Here is a 19,333-nt window from a genome sequence, read left to right on the forward strand (position 1 = left end):
AAAATTTTCGCCGGACATCACGTCAGAATCGGCAGCAATATATGAAGAACGTTTTACGGACTTTTGTTGAAAATAATATGTTAGATGTTTTAAATGTATAACCACAATTTTATTTTAAAAAGGAAAATAAAAAATCAAGGCGTATTCGAATATAGAGAAACAGTATTATTTATGCAACCGGAAAAGTGTATAAACTTGGGACAAGAACACATTTAACAATGACGTCACTTATTGTTTACGCTAAAAAAAGAGCACGAAACTGATGACGTCATCTTCCGAGTTTAGAATAAAAATAAATGAACTATTTCATTCAAATATGATTTAGAGCTACGTACGCTATGAAATGTAGCCTATACAATACTATTTTCTCGGCCTAAACTTAAAAAAATTATTTTATCTATTTGGATTCTAGATCTAGAGATTCTAGATCTAGATATTGATCTAGATCTAGATATTCTAGAGATTCTAGATCATATAGATCTAGAGATTCTAGATCTAGATCTAGATGATGTATAAAGCTAAGTTGTCGGGTGCCCGATAGGGCACTTCCTGGCGCCGCAGGCGCTTCAAATTTGCCAGGATCTTGCCTTGGGGCGACAGAACACAGGGGCCGGTTGGCCGAAAAGTCTACGATGAGGGGGTCAAAACTGACCTCGACTGACCGGCGCCTTATATGGGCGAATTAATTAAGCATGCAAATTCTCAATGTTTTCGAAAGCCTAAGCGAAGCTGGGCAGCATGCCTAGTAAATTTCTATATTAGGACTAAACTATTTCAAGACATAATTATCCTAATATATAAAACCCCACGTTTGCACATCTCTCTCTCTCTCTCTCTCTGTCTGTCCGCAAAATATTTTCGCCGGACATCACGTCAGAATCGGCAGCGATATATGAAGAATTTTTTACGGACTTTTGTTGAAGATAATATGTTAGATGTTTTAAATGTATAACCACAATTTTATTTAAAGAAGAAAAATAAAAAATAAAGGCGTATTCGAATGTAGAGAAACAGTATTATTTATGCAACCGGAAAAGTGTATAAACTTGGGACAAGAACACATTTAACAATGACGTCACTTATTGTTTACGCTAAAAAAAGAGCACGAAACTGATGACGTCATCTTCCGAGTTTAGAATAAAAATAAATGAACTATTTCATTCAAATATGATTTAGAGCTACGTACGCTATGAAATGTAGCCTATACAATACTATTTTCTCGGCCTAAACTTAAAAAAATTATTTTATCTATTTGGATTCTAGATCTAGAGTTTCTAGATCTAGATATTGATCTAGATCTAGATATTCTAGAGATTCTAGATCATATAGATCTAGAGATTCTAGATCTAGATCTAGATGATGTATAAAGCTAAGTTGTCGGGTGCCCGATAGGGCACTTCCTGGCGCCGCAGGCGCTTCAAATTTGCCAGGATCTTGCCTTGGGGCGACAGAACACAGGGGCCGGTTGGCCGAAAAGTCTACGATGAGGGGGTCAAAACTGACCTCGACTGACCGGCGCCTTATATGGGCGAATTAATTAAGCATGCAAATTCTCAATGTTTTCGAAAGCCTAAGCGAAGCTGGGCAGCATGCCTAGTAAATTTCTATATTACGACTAAACTATTTCAAGACATAATTATCCTAATATATAAAACCCCACGTTCGCACATCTCTCTCTCTCTCTCTCTGTCTGTCCGCAAAATATTTTCGCCGGACATCACGTCAGAATCGGCAGCGATATATGAAGAATTTTTTACGGACTTTTGTTGAAGATAATATGTTAGATGTTTTAAATGTATAACCACAATTTTATTTAAAGAAGAAAAATAAAAAATAAAGGCGTATTCGAATGTAGAGAAACAGTATTATTTATGCAACCGGAAAAGCATTAATAGATGTGTAAAAGAACGCATAAAACTGTGACGTCACTATTGCTTACTAATGACGTCAAATGCCGTGTTTAGAATAAAAAGAAATGAACTATTTCATTTAATTTTTTTTTTAGATCTACGTACACTATGAAATGTACACAATACAATTTTTCCGGCCTAAACTCATATCTAGATCTAGATCTAGATCGAGACGTAGACGCTAAGATCTAGATTTAGCCTCTAACTTCTCTAGAATCTATTCCAAAAATAAATTTCTATATTAGGACTAAACTATTTCAAGACATAATTATTTTATACAAAATCTTTGTTTGGAACTGGCTAATTTCAACATTTGGGATAAAAAAATTAATTTGAAAGAATAGGCATATTCGCGTAAGTTAAGATTTTAAAATACGTCTTTCATTATCCGAAATTTTTAAGGTGCCTATATAGCGGAGATGATAATGTATTTAAACCCACGCATGTGGTGCGGGTTCGAGACGCACCAAGTCAACTTGGTTAATCTATCTTTTTTTTTTTGCTCGGGCTAAACTTAAAAAAAAATTCTATTAGGATTCTAGATCTAGATCTAGATGATCTAGATCAGGGGTCTCCAAACTACGGCCCGCGGGCCGGATGCGGCCCGCGAAGTCCTATCATCCGGCCCGCGGAGATGTTTTTGACCAAGGAAAAATCGTTTGTTGGTGATGATGAGGAACTTTGCCCAGAAAAATCAAAGACAAGCCTGAAAGAAACTGGCCCCCGAACTGAAATTTGATAGTTAATGCGGCCCTCGGACTGAAAAGTTTGGAGACCCCTGATTTAGATCTACGAAAAAACTAGACTTACACAGATGTAGACCCTATCTAGATCTAGAATCTATTCAAACAATACATTTCTATACTAAAGTATTTCAGGCCTTAATTACTTTATTGAAATCTTTGTTTATCTATTCAATTTGCTAATCTCTATAATATATAAAGCAAAGTTGTCGGGTGTCCGACAGGGCACTTCCCGGCGCCGCAGGCGCTTCAAATTTGGCAGGATCTTGCCTTGGGGCGACAGAACACGAGGGCCGGTTGGCCGAAAAGTCTACGATGGGGGGGGGGGGGGGGGGGTCAAAACTGACCTCGACTGACCGGCGCCTTATATAAGCTATAAATCGAAAAAAAATGTCCACGGAGGAACCTCTTCATAACTCTTGAGGTCGTAGACCGACCCTCGGGCGAATTAATTAAGCATTCAAATTCTCAATGTTTTCGAAAGCCTAAGCGAAGCTGGGCAGCATGCCTAGTCTAAATCTATAATGGGCCACGTTCGCACATCTCTCTCTCTCTCTCTCTCTCTGTCCGCAAAAAATTTTCGCCGGACATCACGTCAGAATCGGCAGCAATATATGAAGAACGTTTTACGGACTTTTGTTGAAAATAATATGTTAGATGTTTTAAATGTATAACCACAATTTTATATAAAGAAGGAAAATAAAAAATCAAGGCGTATTCGAATATAGAGAAACAGTATTATTTATGCAACCGGAAAAGTGTATAAACTTGGGACAAGAACACATTTAACAATGACGTCACTTATTGTTTACGCTAAAAAAAGAGCACGAAACTGATGACGTCATCTTCCGAGTTTAGAATAAAAATAAATGAACTATTTCATTCAAATATGATTTAGAGCTACGTACGCTATGAAATGTAGCCTATACAATACTATTTTCTCGGCCTAAACTTAAAAAAATTATTTTATCTATTTGGATTCTAGATCTAGAGTTTCTAGATCTAGATATTGATCTAGATCTAGATATTCTAGAGATTCTAGATCATATAGATCTAGAGATTCTAGATCTAGATCTAGATGATGTATAAAGCTAAGTTGTCGGGTGCCCGATAGGGCACTTCCTGGCGCCGCAGGCGCTTCAAATTTGCCAGGATCTTGCCTTGGGGCGACAGAACACAGGGGCCGGTTGGCCGAAAAGTCTACGATGAGGGGGTCAAAACTGACCTCGACTGACCGGCGCCTTATATGGGCGAATTAATTAAGCATGCAAATTCTCAATGTTTTCGAAAGCCTAAGCGAAGCTGGGCAGCATGCCTAGTAAATTTCTATATTAGGACTAAACTATTTCAAGACATAATTATCCTAATATATAAAACCCCACGTTCGCACATCTCTCTCTCTCTCTCTCTGTCTGTCCGCAAAATATTTTCGCCGGACATCACGTCAGAATCGGCAGCGATATATGAAGAATTTTTTACGGACTTTTGTTGAAGATAATATGTTAGATGTTTTAAATGTATAACCACAATTTTATTTAAAGAAGAAAAATAAAAAATAAAGGCGTATTCGAATGTAGAGAAACAGTATTATTTATGCAACCGGAAAAGCATTAATAGATGTGTAAAAGAACGCATAAAACTGTGACGTCACTATTGCTTACTAATGACGTCAAATGCCGTGTTTAGAATAAAAAGAAATGAACTATTTCATTTAATTTTTTTTTTAGATCTACGTACACTATGAAATGTACACAATACAATTTTTCCGGCCTAAACTCATATCTAGATCTAGATCTAGATCGAGACGTAGACGCTAAGATCTAGATTTAGCCTCTAACTTCTCTAGAATCTATTCCAAAAATAAATTTCTATATTAGGACTAAACTATTTCAAGACATAATTATTTTATACAAAATCTTTGTTTGGAACTGGCTAATTTCAACATTTGGGATAAAAAAATTAATTTGAAAGAATAGGCATATTCGCGTAAGTTAAGATTTTAAAATACGTCTTTCATTATCCGAAATTTTTAAGGTGCCTATATAGCGGAGATGATAATGTATTTAAACCCACGCATGTGGTGCGGGTTCGAGACGCACCAAGTCAACTTGGTTAATCTATCTTTTTTTTTTTGCTCGGGCTAAACTTAAAAAAAAATTCTATTAGGATTCTAGATCTAGATCTAGATGATCTAGATCAGGGGTCTCCAAACTACGGCCCGCGGGCCGGATGCGGCCCGCGAAGTCCTATCATCCGGCCCGCGGAGATGTTTTTGACCAAGGAAAAATCGTTTGTTGGTGATGATGAGGAACTTTGCCCAGAAAAATCAAAGACAAGCCTGAAAGAAACTGGCCCCCGAACTGAAATTTGATAGTTAATGCGGCCCTCGGACTGAAAAGTTTGGAGACCCCTGATTTAGATCTACGAAAAAACTAGACTTACACAGATGTAGACCCTATCTAGATCTAGAATCTATTCAAACAATACATTTCTATACTAAAGTATTTCAGGCCTTAATTACTTTATTGAAATCTTTGTTTATCTATTCAATTTGCTAATCTCTATAATATATAAAGCAAAGTTGTCGGGTGTCCGACAGGGCACTTCCCGGCGCCGCAGGCGCTTCAAATTTGGCAGGATCTTGCCTTGGGGCGACAGAACACGAGGGCCGGTTGGCCGAAAAGTCTACGATGGGGGGGGGGGTCAAAACTGACCTCGACTGACCGGCGCCTTATATAAGCTATAAATCGAAAAAAAATGTCCACGGAGGAACCTCTTCATAACTCTTGAGGTCGTAGACCGACCCTCGGGCGAATTAATTAAGCATTCAAATTCTCAATGTTTTCGAAAGCCTAAGCGAAGCTGGGCAGCATGCCTAGTCTAAATCTATAATGGGCCACGTTCGCACATCTCTCTCTCTCTCTCTCTCTCTGTCCGCAAAAAATTTTCGCCGGACATCACGTCAGAATCGGCAGCAATATATGAAGAACGTTTTACGGACTTTTGTTGAAAATAATATGTTAGATGTTTTAAATGTATAACCACAATTTTATATAAAGAAGGAAAATAAAAAATCAAGGCGTATTCGAATATAGAGAAACAGTATTATTTATGCAACCGGAAAAGTGTATAAACTTGGGACAAGAACACATTTAACAATGACGTCACTTATTGTTTACGCTAAAAAAAGAGCACGAAACTGATGACGTCATCTTCCGAGTTTAGAATAAAAATAAATGAACTATTTCATTCAAATATGATTTAGAGCTACGTACGCTATGAAATGTAGCCTATACAATACTATTTTCTCGGCCTAAACTTAAAAAAATTATTTTATCTATTTGGATTCTAGATCTAGAGATTCTAGATCTAGATATTGATCTAGATCTAGATATTCTAGATCATCTAGATCTAGAGATTCTAGATCATATAGATCTAGAGATTCTAGATCTAGATCTAGATGATGTATAAAGCTAAGTTGTCAGGTGCCCGATAGGGCACTTCCCGGCGCCGCAGGCGCTTCAAAATTGGCAGGATCTTGCCTTGGGGCGACAGAACACAGAGGCCGGTTGGCCGAAAAGTCTACGATGAGGGGGTCAAAACTGACCTCGACTGACCGGCGCCTTATATGGGCGAATTAATTAAGCATTCAAATTCTCAATGTTTTCGAAAGCCTAAGCGATGCTGGGCAGCATGCCTAGTAAATTTCTATATATGGACTAAACTATTTCAAGACATAATTATTTTATACAAAGTCTTTGTTTGGAACTGGCTAATTTGGGATAAAAAATTAATTTGAAAGAATAGGCATATTCGCGTAAGTTAAGATTTTAAAATACGTCTTTTATTCTCCGTGTTTTTAAGGTGCCTATATAGCGGAGATGATAGTGTACTTAAACTCACGCAGGTGGTGCGGGTTCGAGACGCACCAAGTTAACTTGGTTAATCTATTTTTTTTTTTATTTTGCTCGGGCTAAACTTAAAAAAAAAAATTCGATTAGGATTCTAGATCTAGATCTAGATGATCTAGATCTACGAAAAAACTAGACTTACACAGATGTAGACCCTACCTAGATCTAGAATCTATTCAAACAATACATTTCTATACTAAAGTATTTCAGGCCTTAATTACTTTATTGAAATCTTTGTTTATCTTTGCAATTTGCTAATCTCTATAATATATAAAGAGTAGACATGGCGGGGGGTGGAAACAGGCGTTGTAACTGAAATAGCAATGTAAACAGAAAGTGATATTTCAACGCCAAGGGTAGACAAAGGTACATAATATAGTCCAAGTAAAGACAGAACAGTCAGAACCCAGGCGGGATCCGAACCTACCATTCCACCCGGCACCTAATCGCCTCGCCTTCCATGCATCAAGTCAGACGTGTAGCCGATTCTGCCAATCGGCTCTACAAAAATAAAGCTTTCATGGCAGAGCACTATCCTACTTGTACACGGTAGACGCGGGCTGGCGTGACCTTTGAACCCCGAATGGGACGATACAGACAAACAGTAGCTTCCTTTTTTAAAAGGAAGCTACTGTTTGTCTGTATCGTCTTCCCTATACGTGTCGCCTGTGTGGTCGAATAATGGTCCTTGTTGTGTGTGTGTGAGGCTGAAATATCACTTTCTGTTTACATTGCTATTTATAATATATAAAGCAAAGTTGTCGGGTGTCCGATAGGGCACTTCCCGGCGCCGCAGGCGCTTCAAATTTGGCAGGATCTTGCCTTGGGGACACAGAACACGAGGGCCGGTTGGCCGAAAAGTCTACGATGAGGAGGTCAAAACTGACCTCGACTGACCGGCGCCTTATATGAGCTATAAATCGAAAAAAAATGTCCACGGAGGAACCTCTTCATAACTCTTAAGGTCGTAGACCGACCCTCGGGCGAATTAATTAAGCATTCAAATTCTCAATGTTTTCGAAAGCCTAAGCGAAGCTGGGCAGCATGCCTAGTCTAAATCTATAATGGGCCACGTTCGCACATCTCTCTCTCTCTCTCTCTCTCTCTGTCCGCAAAAAATTTTCGCCGGACATCACGTCAGAATCGGCAGCAATATATGAAGAACGTTTTACGGACTTTTGTTGAAAATAATATGTTAGATGTTTTAAATGTATAACCACAATTTTATTTAAAAAAGGAAAATAAAAAATCAAGGCGTATTCGAATATAGAGAAACAGTATTATTTATGCAACCGGAAAAGTGTATAAACTTGGGACAAGAACACATTTAACAATGACGTCACTTATTGTTTACGCTAAAAAAAGAGCACGAAACTGATGACGTCATCTTCCGAGTTTAGAATAAAAATAAATGAACTATTTCATTCAAATATGATTTAGAGCTACGTACGCTATGAAATGTAGCCTATACAATACTATTTTCTCGGCCTAAACTTAAAAAAATTATTTTATCTATTTGGATTCTAGATCTAGAGATTCTAGATCTAGATATTGATCTAGATCTAGATATTCTAGAGATTCTAGATCATATAGATCTAGAGATTCTAGATCTAGATCTAGATGATGTATAAAGCTAAGTTGTCGGGTGCCCGATAGGGCACTTCCTGGCGCCGCAGGCGCTTCAAATTTGCCAGGATCTTGCCTTGGGGCGACAGAACACAGGGGCCGGTTGGCCGAAAAGTCTACGATGAGGGGGTCAAAACTGACCTCGACTGACCGGCGCCTTATATGGGCGAATTAATTAAGCATGCAAATTCTCAATGTTTTCGAAAGCCTAAGCGAAGCTGGGCAGCATGCCTAGTAAATTTCTATATTAGGACTAAACTATTTCAAGACATAATTATCCTAATATATAAAACCCCACGTTCGCACATCTCTCTCTCTCTCTCTCTGTCTGTCCGCAAAATATTTTCGCCGGACATCACGTCAGAATCGGCAGCGATATATGAAGAATTTTTTACGGACTTTTGTTGAAGATAATATGTTAGATGTTTTAAATGTATAACCACAATTTTATTTAAAGAAGAAAAATAAAAAATAAAGGCGTATTCGAATGTAGAGAAACAGTATTATTTATGCAACCGGAAAAGCATTAATAGATGTGTAAAAGAACGCATAAAACTGTGACGTCACTATTGCTTACTAATGACGTCAAATGCCGTGTTTAGAATAAAAAGAAATGAACTATTTCATTTAATTTTTTTTTAGATCTACGTACACTATGAAATGTACACAATACAATTTTTCCGGCCTAAACTCATAAAATTTATTTTATTTATTTGGATTCTAGATCTAGAGATTCTAGATCTAGACTAGATCTAAATCTACAATTCTACGCAATATCTAGATCTAGATCGAGACGTAGACGCTAAGATCTAGATTTAGCCTCTAACTTCTCTAGAATCTATTCCAAAAATAAATTTCTATATTAGGACTAAACTATTTCAAGACATAATTATTTTATACAAAGTCTTTGTTTGGAACTGGCTAATTTGGGATAAAAAATTAATTTGAAAGAATAGGCATATTCGCGTAAGTTAAGATTTTAAAATACGTCTTTTATTCTCCGTGTTTTTAAGGTGCCTATATAGCGGAGATGATAGTGTACTTAAACTCACGCAGGTGGTGCGGGTTCGAGACGCACCAAGTCAACTTGGTTAATCTATTTTTTTTTTTTATTTTGCTCGGGCTAAACTTAAAAAAAAAAATTCGATTAGGATTCTAGATCTAGATCTAGATGATCTAGATCTACGAAAAAACTAGACTTACACAGATGTAGACCCTACCTAGATCTAGAATCTATTCAAACAATACATTTCTATACTAAAGTATTTCAGGCCTTAATTACTTTATTGAAATCTTTGTTTATCTTTGCAATTTGCTAATCTCTATAATATATAAAGAGTAGACATGGCGGGGGGTGGAAACAGGCGTTGTAACTGAAATAGCAATGTAAACAGAAAGTGATATTTCAACGCCAAGGGTAGACAAAGGTACATAATATAGTCCAAGTAAAGACAGAACAGTCAGAACCCAGGCGGGATCCGAACCTACCATTCCACCCGGCACCTAATCGCCTCGCCTTCCATGCATCAAGTCAGACGTGTAGCCGATTCTGCCAATCGGCTCTACAAAAATAAAGCTTTCATGGCAGAGCACTATCCTACTTGTACACGGTAGACGCGGGCTGGCGTGACCTTTGAACCCCGAATGGGACGATACAGACAAACAGTAGCTTCCTTTTTTAAAAGGAAGCTACTGTTTGTCTGTATCGTCTTCCCTATACGTGTCGCCTGTGTGGTCGAATAATGGTCCTTGTTGTGTGTGTGTGAGGCTGAAATATCACTTTCTGTTTACATTGCTATTTATAATATATAAAGCAAAGTTGTCGGGTGTCCGATAGGGCACTTCCCGGCGCCGCAGGCGCTTCAAATTTGGCAGGATCTTGCCTTGGGGACACAGAACACGAGGGCCGGTTGGCCGAAAAGTCTACGATGAGGGGGTCAAAACTGACCTCGACTGACCGGCGCCTTATATGAGCTATAAATCGAAAAAAGTTGTCCACGTAGGAACCTCTTCATAACTCCTGAGGTAGTAGACCGACCCTCGGGCGAATTAATTAAGCATTCAAATTCTCAATGTTTTCGAAAGCCTAAGCGAAGCTGGGCAGCATGCCTAGTAGATCTAGATACGACGAAGATCTAGGAACGGTAAAACCTTAGTTTAGCTTCGGAAATTATCGGATAATGTTTGTTGAGTTTCGGTAACTAGAGTTACGGTAAACCATGGTTTATTTGAACATTGAAATAGATTTAAATATAAACAAAGTGAAAGTCGATTGTAGCAAATTAATTTTTTAATGTTTTAATTTTATTAAGTTTAATCGACAAAAGGAAACAAGAATAATAGTAGATTTAAATTAGTAGATCTAAAAATGAAAAGAAATATATATTAATATAATAAATATAAATATTAAATAATGAAGTCAAATGTAATAATTTAACGTTTTTGGCTTGCAGCTGATTTGCGGCCATTAATTAATTAAATCTAGATCTAGCTAGCTGCTAGGCCAAGTAAATAAAAATCTAGATTACGAAAATAGTAAAAATGATTAAATGATTACAAAAATAGTAAAAGTGACTAGAAACGGATCTTACCCTATTTTGAAAATGAAACAAGACCTTTGTAACCACGCCATTATTTGTACTTTTAGCTGAGAAACTTTTGTCTGCTATTAAAAACTACCGGTATCCCACCCCCCTCCCAAACACACACAACAAGAGACGGTGGAGGGGTCACTGTGAGGTCACAGTAGCCCAGTCTAATATGACATATCATGAACTGTACCGTAACTTATATTCCCCCTCCTCCCTCACCTAGCCAAACAGCACCATCTACGTACTTGGGGTCACAGTGAGTTCATAGACGTTTAGATATCAGTGATTATCATCAGTGACCTTAGTTACTAGGTGGGCGGGTTAGTCTAGCCCTAAACATTTTCACGGTCAGTCACGCAACAACAACAACAAAAAGACAAGTCTTACACTTCCCCCCCCCCTCCCCCAATGATGTAGTAACTGAGAAATCGGGTTTCTTCTGCGATACCCACCGAAAAACATCATTCCACAGTGTAGACCCGTCCAGACTTTTTAAAGTCTGATGAAATTCACTTTTCTAAATTCAAGACTTTTTCCAGACTGCGTACAAACCCTGTTAAACAATGTTTAGTAGCAGAAATATTTAGCTGAAACACTTAAAAATAACTAGTTAGGCCTATACAAAATGAGTGATAAAGTAGTATTTAACACGCAATTAAAATAAATCTATCCAAATTTTAAACGATCTGTATTAAAAATAAAAGATGACGCCAAATAAAGTATGGTTTACAGTACTTCCGGAACTGTGTGACAGACTTTGCCATAGTTTTCCTTTTTTTTTACTGCTATACCATTCCGGAATAATAACCGACGCTAAATTAAGGTTTTACCTAATATTCTAACAAAATACTTCATGTGTCATGTAGTATTATTTAGTAGGCCTAGATCTAGTAGTAGTCTAGTAAGTTTGTAAATAAATATAATAAATATAATAATAAATAATTTTTTAAATATTAAATAGCAGGCCTATCTAGTATCTATAGTAAGTAGGCCTATCTACTATAGTAATTAGTATAGTACTGTAAATGTAATAAAATAAAGTTATAAAGGTTCCTACTCGTAGGACGTCCACTAGAAGTACTAGATCTAGAATCTAGATCTAGTAGCAGGTCTACTTAGCACTAGATTCTAGATATTCTGATATTGCCCTAGAATGCCCTCCTAGAATCTAGAACTAGATTTCTAGAACAAGAATTCCTGAATTACAATTTTATAGTACTATAGAAATCTAGAGATTTAGTTAGATCTTTCTTCCGAGTAGTCACTTCGTACTAATAAAGTGAAGTAGTTAGAATCTAGATCTAGATCTAGTAGTTAGTTAAGTAGAGATTGAGACTCATTTCTGGTCATTTCAGATTATGCAGAAAGATCAAACTTTTTTTAAAAAACATTTGTACTTTATTAGATCTACTTTATACTAGGCTTTTCGATTCATGAATTCTCGTTCTCGCGGTTTCGTAGCCACCGTGTTTTGGGCGGACATAAAATATTAATCATTTTTTTCTCATGATACTTATAAATAAGGATCGTATCGTAATCGGTAAGATTTGTATCGAAACTGCCCATGTAATTACGGGGCGAATAATTAACATTTTAATAATGCTAGCTTTACCTGATTTCTTTCTTTGTCTTTCACGAGGCCGACGAGGGAAAGTCACTCTTGTGCTTGAAGTCAAAATTAACTAAAGCAGGTGCGTGTATTATTGACTTTTTTATTTGTATATAATACTAAAGCCTAACATCTTCACTATGATATAAAAATAGAATTGTATAATAAATCAACAGTCGATCAAACCATTGCCCGTACAGGCGACCATAATTATTAATAGTAGCGAGTCTAGTAGTACTTTATCTAGAGTAGTAGGCCTCCCTAGCACTAGATTCTAGATCTAGATATTGCCCTAGAATGCCCTTCTAGAATCTAGATCTAGATTCTAGAACTAGAATTACAATTTATTAATATTAGTAGCGAGACTCACTAACTTGAAAGCGTCCATGGTTGCTAACCGGAACATGGCTACCACACCTTGGCCTACGATTGGGCAATTTTTCTGTTTTGTTCGATAGACCACCTTAACATTAACTTTAAAAATAATTATCACGCGAAAAATGGCGTTTTTTTCTGCGTATTTTAAGCAATTTGAAGATGACAAAATTATTTTTGGCAGATTTTTTTTTTTTTTTTTTTGCTTCCGACATTTAAGGTCAAGCGTAAACATGGGTACAGTTTGAGTAGCTTAAAAACTTTAAATAATGGTCTCTTAAGTGTCAAAACTGCATGCCTAGGTCAAGTATTATTAGATTGGGTAATCTTTTTGGGTACATGTAGTAATGTGAAAAACGGGTGACTCCTTAAATTTTAATAATTATTTCACATTTTGAGGAGGATTTATGTTTTGAAAAATACAAAAAATTTTCTTTGTTTTATTTATGTACCTGTTTTTAAACAATTGAATTAAAACTTTTCAGTAATAAATGAAGACAAGCGCCTTTCCAATAGATGCAACCATGCTCATTTACTATAGCAGCCTTCTTGTTTAAGTTTTTTTTTGTAAACTTATAGCGGATATAGCGCGAGATTCAGGGGGAAGCCACTCTATTTTACAAATGGCTGCTGTTTATATAGCAAATCTTGCTCGCAAACACTGCTGTTTAAAGTTATTTTCTGGCATATATTGATATATTTAGCCATTGATTTAGGTTTATTATTTATTTATACTATTTGACACAAATATATTACAACGAGCCGACCCGCAGCGTATCATACGCCGCTATTTATTTGTTTTATTTTCTACTTTTCAGTAATTCATAATTTGTGAATTCGACAGAACTAATGCTGCCACTGAAAATATTTGCTTTAAAACACTAACCCCCCCTTTCCCCTAAAATCGACCCTACCCCCCCCCCCCCCCCCCCCCCCCGTGAAAGCAGCCTTCTCTTAGTTATTTCTTAGTTACCTCCTGTAAGTTTAAAATCGAACTAAATAATCTGCCCCTAATAGAAACCCGGCTCTACGGCTCTACGATTTGTAAACATTTAGCTTTGTAAACATTTAGCGTGACCACAGCTCACCAGACAATGTGGGGGTGGTAGTGATAGTGATTGAGAGAAAGAGAGGGGACTGCAAGGAGGCACTTGCAGCTTGTTTTCTAACGGCTCCAAGAAGAGAATTATATATATAGATATACTTCTATTAAAGCCTTGACAATGAGGTAACTTTTTCGTACATTAATAACCGCGGGCGATTTTACGTACCCAAAAAAATAGATTACCTTAGATTGATCATTTAGTGAAAAAAAAAGGTCACGGAAAACACGTAATTTTTTATTGTGTCGTCATCGCAATTGCAACTTTATATTTCTGTGTTTCATGGCTAGATATGTTTACAATCAGCATGCTATGATTTTAAAATTGATAAAGGGTAAGTATAACAAGTTACAAAATCTGCAATCATACTTTCAGCTTATAAAATAATAAAAACGATCATCAACAAAGAAAGTGTAAACATTCTATTTTTAGGTGTGACATAAAAAAACAGTCATAAATCTAGCCAAATGATTGGATTCTTGCGCAGCACACATTTTCCCGCGCCTCATTTTCACTAAACAAGATTATAATAAAATGGCATTATTGGGGGTGATCGTTTTCTCACGAGCAAATTTCATTAACCCCATAAATTATTACCAGTTAATTGTAATGTGTGTTAAATTAATACTTTAAAATTTATGAGCAACATAAGCTGGTTTATGAGCAAAGCTATATTTCAGAGTTATTTGATTTAAAAGACAAGAATACATAGAGCTGTTTTCACTTACGCGCCGCTTGCGAGACAATCAAAGAAATTAGGTCAAAAGTACATCTGGGAATTCTTTAATAACAGACTGAAATAGAAACGGATAGTTCCGATGTCTAAAATTAACGATGGCCTCGTAATTATTAGTTTTATCCCTCTACTGTTTAGTGAAAGCGAAACTGATCGCCATTTTAGTAAGCGCATGAGCCGTGAGATGCCACGAAAATGACAAACCCGGAAGCGTTGAACCGAACAGCCTACTTAGTGGGGTAAAATTATGCAGATGGCTGAGAAAGTTGGATGAGATCTCATAATAATAATATTAATCAATATAAGTCACCATAACTCTTCTCGGTAAAACCTTAGTTTAGCATCATAATTTCCAAAGTAGCTACTAGCTAGTAATGTGCGATGGAGGTAACTAATGAATATTTCTTTCATTTGGCCATATTTATGACATATTTTACATAATATAACAGATAATTGAATAACAAATCACAATCTATGACCAAACCAGCCAAAAATATCCTGGAGTAAACTTTAAACTACCCCGTTCGAGACAACAATGAGTAAATACAAGCAGTGGCCATCTTTCAAAAACAATAATAGAGTAGTTTCCCTTGAAAAATTGTCTATTCGCATGTCTGTTGTGTTGATTTTGTTGTTTAATACAGTTATTTTGTATTGTTTTAATATATGCCTGTATAGTAATTTTTCTTTTTTTTTTCAATATAGTTGACATTAATGACTAATAGACCTTTTCATACTTAATAGTGTGCATCCAAGACCACAACAGTTGTTGTGAGGTCGAACTTTCTAGATTCTTGGGTTTTCTTGAGGCTGACTCTCTGGAGTTGTGACTTTCACTTTTGATTGGATAGATTCCGATAGATGTTTACAGTTATTTATTATATTCATATTGTCAATTAGCTGGACAAAAATAAAAAAAATAGGTTCCTGAAGAATTTAAGTTTCTTCAAATTTTTAATATTGTTACTGTTCTGTGGGTGGCTAGTTTTTAAAACAAACTTAAAGACTAGCAATATAAAATACATAGAGAAGACCAGTGCTTGGCTAGGGCATCAACATGGCGACGGATGTAAACATCATGTGGTTTTGGTCATGTGTGTGCAACCTCTCCATTAGTTTGACCGAGAAAATTGTATACATAGTGTAGGTCTTGCTAAGTAAATTTATAAAATCTAGATCTAAGTCAAATTTGAATGAAAAAGTTCATTTCTTTATATTCTAAAACTGGAAGAGGACACCATTGGTGTTGTGTTCATTCCGTAGTTTAAAATAGCTAAGCTAGTTTAGAAGAGTAACAGTATCGTCCCCTAGCCTTCCTTGCACTACCTGTAAACATATTAATAAATCCATATACACAAAACTTTTATGCATGCACATATATTAGTTGCCAGCCATACAAATAAAATAGCATTGAAAGTTTTTACAATTGTTGCAAGAAATTACAAGTCCTATTGTGTACAAATATTGTCACATAACTACAAAAAGTGCAAATTAGTGCCAAGCTGCCTGAAGAGATCAAGTGTTTATTAAGCTGTTTATGACAATTTAGAACTGTAATTAAAATTAATTTTAACACTTTTATTACATATTTGGATAAGATTAAGCACTTATTACTTACATTTAAAAACTAACAAAAGCAAATAAAGTTTTGATTTTTGTTATTAATATCTTAGTATTTCTATTTTTTAAAAGAATTTTTAAGAAACTGGTAGCTTCAGATATTAATATGCAGTCCTGATTACTTTGCATTACTGGTTGTCTATTTTAAAATTACATCTGACTGAGTAATCATTAGTAATCAGACTGATAAAAGTCTGGCATGTGTTACAAATTTTGCCATGTTATTAGTAATAAGTTGTTTTGATTATTTAATCACCAGTTTAACATTTACATTTTTTTAATCATCAGTTCATATCTAAGAAGCTGCCCAGCATGGAGGAGGAAACAGATGTGTTAGCTGCAGTTTCATCTACTGTAGATATACAGTCAAATGAATTGACAGAGTTTTCATCTTCTGAAGATTTGAAACCAGATCTATCGGCCATATTTTTATCTTCTGCTGGCATCAAAACAGAATTATTGACATTGATTAATTTCCAGGATATAAAACCTAACATGTCATTTAAAACTTCTCAAGATGTTAAACCTGATATTAATTCAGAATTTTCTTCTTCTAATGACATAAAAGTAAAACCAGAATTATCATTTTTTAATGTTCAGGATATAAAACCTAACATGTCATTTAAAAAGTATCAAGATGTTAAACCTGATAATACATTTTCAATTGAAAAAACTAATAAGAAACCTGCTGCATCAGCAGAATTTTTAACATCTGAAAGTTTAAAACCAGAATTATCAACTACTGAAAATTTAAAACAAGATTTCACAACAGAATTTTTATTTTTTGAGGATATACAAGAAAATGGACTTGAAGAAAATCTACAATTGTCTAGGGACAACGAAAATAAAATTTCTCAAAGATCTGAAAGTAATATGCATAAAAATGCTCATTCTGAAGATAAGCCATATGAGTGTGATGTTTGTCATAAAAGGTTTTCTAGAAATTCTAATTTTAAACTACATAAAAAAGTTCATTCAGGAGATAAACCACATGAATGTGATGTTTGTCATAAAAGGTTTTATCAAGGTTCTAATTTAAGAGAACATAAAATGGTTCATTCAGGAGATAGGCCACATGAATGTGATGTTTGTCATAAAAGATTTTCTAGTTCTCAGTTAAAAGCACATAAAAGGATTCATTCAGGAGATAAACCACATGAATGTGATGTTTGTCATAAAAGGTTTTCTCATATTTGTTATTTAAGAAATCATAAAATGGTTCATTCAGGAGAAAGGCCACATGAATGTGCTGTTTGTCATAAAAAGTTTAGTCAGAAGATACATTTATCATTACACAAAAAAGTTCATTCTGGTGATAAGCCATATAAGTGTGAGGTCTGTCTTAAAAGGTTTTCTCAAAGTTCTCATTTAAGAGAACATAAAAAAGTTCATTCAGGAGAAAGGCCATATAAATGTGATGTTTGTTATAAAAGGTTTTCTATAAGTTCTAATTTAAAAAGACATAAAAAAGTTCATTCAGAAAATCTACAATTGTCTAGGGACAACGGAAATAAAATTGTTTATTATCATCAAACATTTTCTCAAAGTTCTGAAAGTAATATGCATAAAAATGTTCATTCTGGAGATAAGCCATATGAATGTGATGTTTGTCACAAAAGGTTTACTCGAAAATCCAACTTAGGTAAACATAAAAAGATTCATTCAGGAGAAAATTGTGATGTTTGTCATAAAAAATTTGTGGATGCGCAGGATCTCTTACGACATAAAATTGTTCATTCTGGAGATAAGCCATATGAATGTGATGTTTGTCTGAAAAGATTTTCAAATAGTTCTCATTTAAGAACACATAAAAAGGTTCATTCAGGAGATAAACCACATGAATGTGATGTTTGTCATAAAAGGTTTACTCGAAGTTCTATCTTAGGTAAACATAAAAAGATTCATTTAAGAGAAAAGGCATATAATTATGATGTTTGACATAAAATCTTTGCAAATAAGAATAATCTATTACAGCAATATAAAGTTCATTCATTAGAAAGGTCACATGAATGTGATGTTTGTCATAAAAAATTTGTGGATACGCAGGATCCCTTACGACATAAAATTGTTCATTCTGGAGATAAGCCATATGAATGTGATGTTTGTCTGAAAAGGCTTTCTAGAAATTCTGTTTTAAAAATGCATACAAATGTTCATTCTGGAGATAAACCATATGCATGTGATGTTAAATATAATGTTTACTTAATATTCTAATTTAAGAACACAAAAAAGATTCATTCAGATGAAAGGCCACATATGAATGTGATGTTTGTCCTTATAAAGTCTGCTTGTTAGTGGGATTTATTAAGACAATTTTGTTCATTTGAGGAAAAAAGCCATATTAATTTGATGTTAATCCTAAATGACTTACTCAGTATTGTTTAACTTTTTTGGGCCATAAATGGTTTTTTCAACGTTCTTAATTAAGTGCACATGAAAAAGTTCATTTATGAGACAAGCTATATGAAAGTGGTATTTGTCATTAAAGGTTTTCTAGAAGTTGTAGTCGAAATGATGTTTTACACAAAAGATTTTCTTAGATTTAAAAACTCTAAAAAAAAAATTCATTCTTTATGTAAGACAGAGGAATGTGATGTTGGTAAGGAAATGTTTTCTTTTAAATTTACTTTATATAGTCAAAGAAATTCATCATGACTTAAAACCAATTTAAAATCATTTTTTAACATAAACAATTAATATCTATAGCAAATTATTAAATTTCTTATAATTTTTCTCTGCACATAACTTCCAATAGTGAGCCATAGTTAATAAATATTTGTATTATAAAAAGGTTCTTTTGTCAAAGAGTATACCTCGTCAATTATTATACATCCTCTAAAAAGAAATTGTATTCTGACTGTAAAAGGAAATAGCATCCTATTGTCAGCTGCATGTGTACATTTTTTCTTTAAGTATCCTACTTCTTTTTGTGTTATTTGTAAATATGTATGATAGGAAGTAAGCTATCACTTTAGGGACCCAGGATTTTATTTTTATACCGGCATGGTCTTGTTCAGGCCACACAGTTAATTTGCCTGTTTCAGATTATATAAAATTGACAATGCACATTCATTGGGATAAGGAACCTGATGAAACAAATTACACATTA

General features: G+C 35.1%; 1 protein-coding gene across 1 annotated transcript; it reads left to right on the forward strand.

Annotated features, from left to right (window-relative positions):
- Window positions 1–12,420: 12,420 nt before the first annotated feature.
- Window positions 12,421–18,360, forward strand: LOC131935791 (zinc finger protein 436-like). The gene is made up of 2 exons (XM_059292442.1): window positions 12,421–12,472; window positions 16,513–18,360. The coding sequence occupies exon 2, from the start codon at window positions 16,537–16,539 to the stop codon at window positions 18,160–18,162; it is 1,626 nt and encodes a 541-aa protein (XP_059148425.1). The 5' UTR covers window positions 12,421–12,472; window positions 16,513–16,536; the 3' UTR covers window positions 18,163–18,360.
- The last annotated feature ends 973 nt before the right edge of the window (window positions 18,361–19,333 follow it).

Source organism: Physella acuta, unplaced genomic scaffold, assembly GCF_028476545.2.
Source record: "Physella acuta isolate Inbredline_101_S28 unplaced genomic scaffold, ASM2847654v3 ptg000160l, whole genome shotgun sequence".
Lineage (NCBI taxonomy): Eukaryota > Metazoa > Mollusca > Gastropoda > Physidae > Physella > Physella acuta.

Coding starts and splice junctions, on each gene's coding strand:
- LOC131935791 (XM_059292442.1), top strand. CDS start 16,537: ATGGAGGAGGAAACAGATGTGTTAGCTGCAGTTTCATCTACTGTAGAT.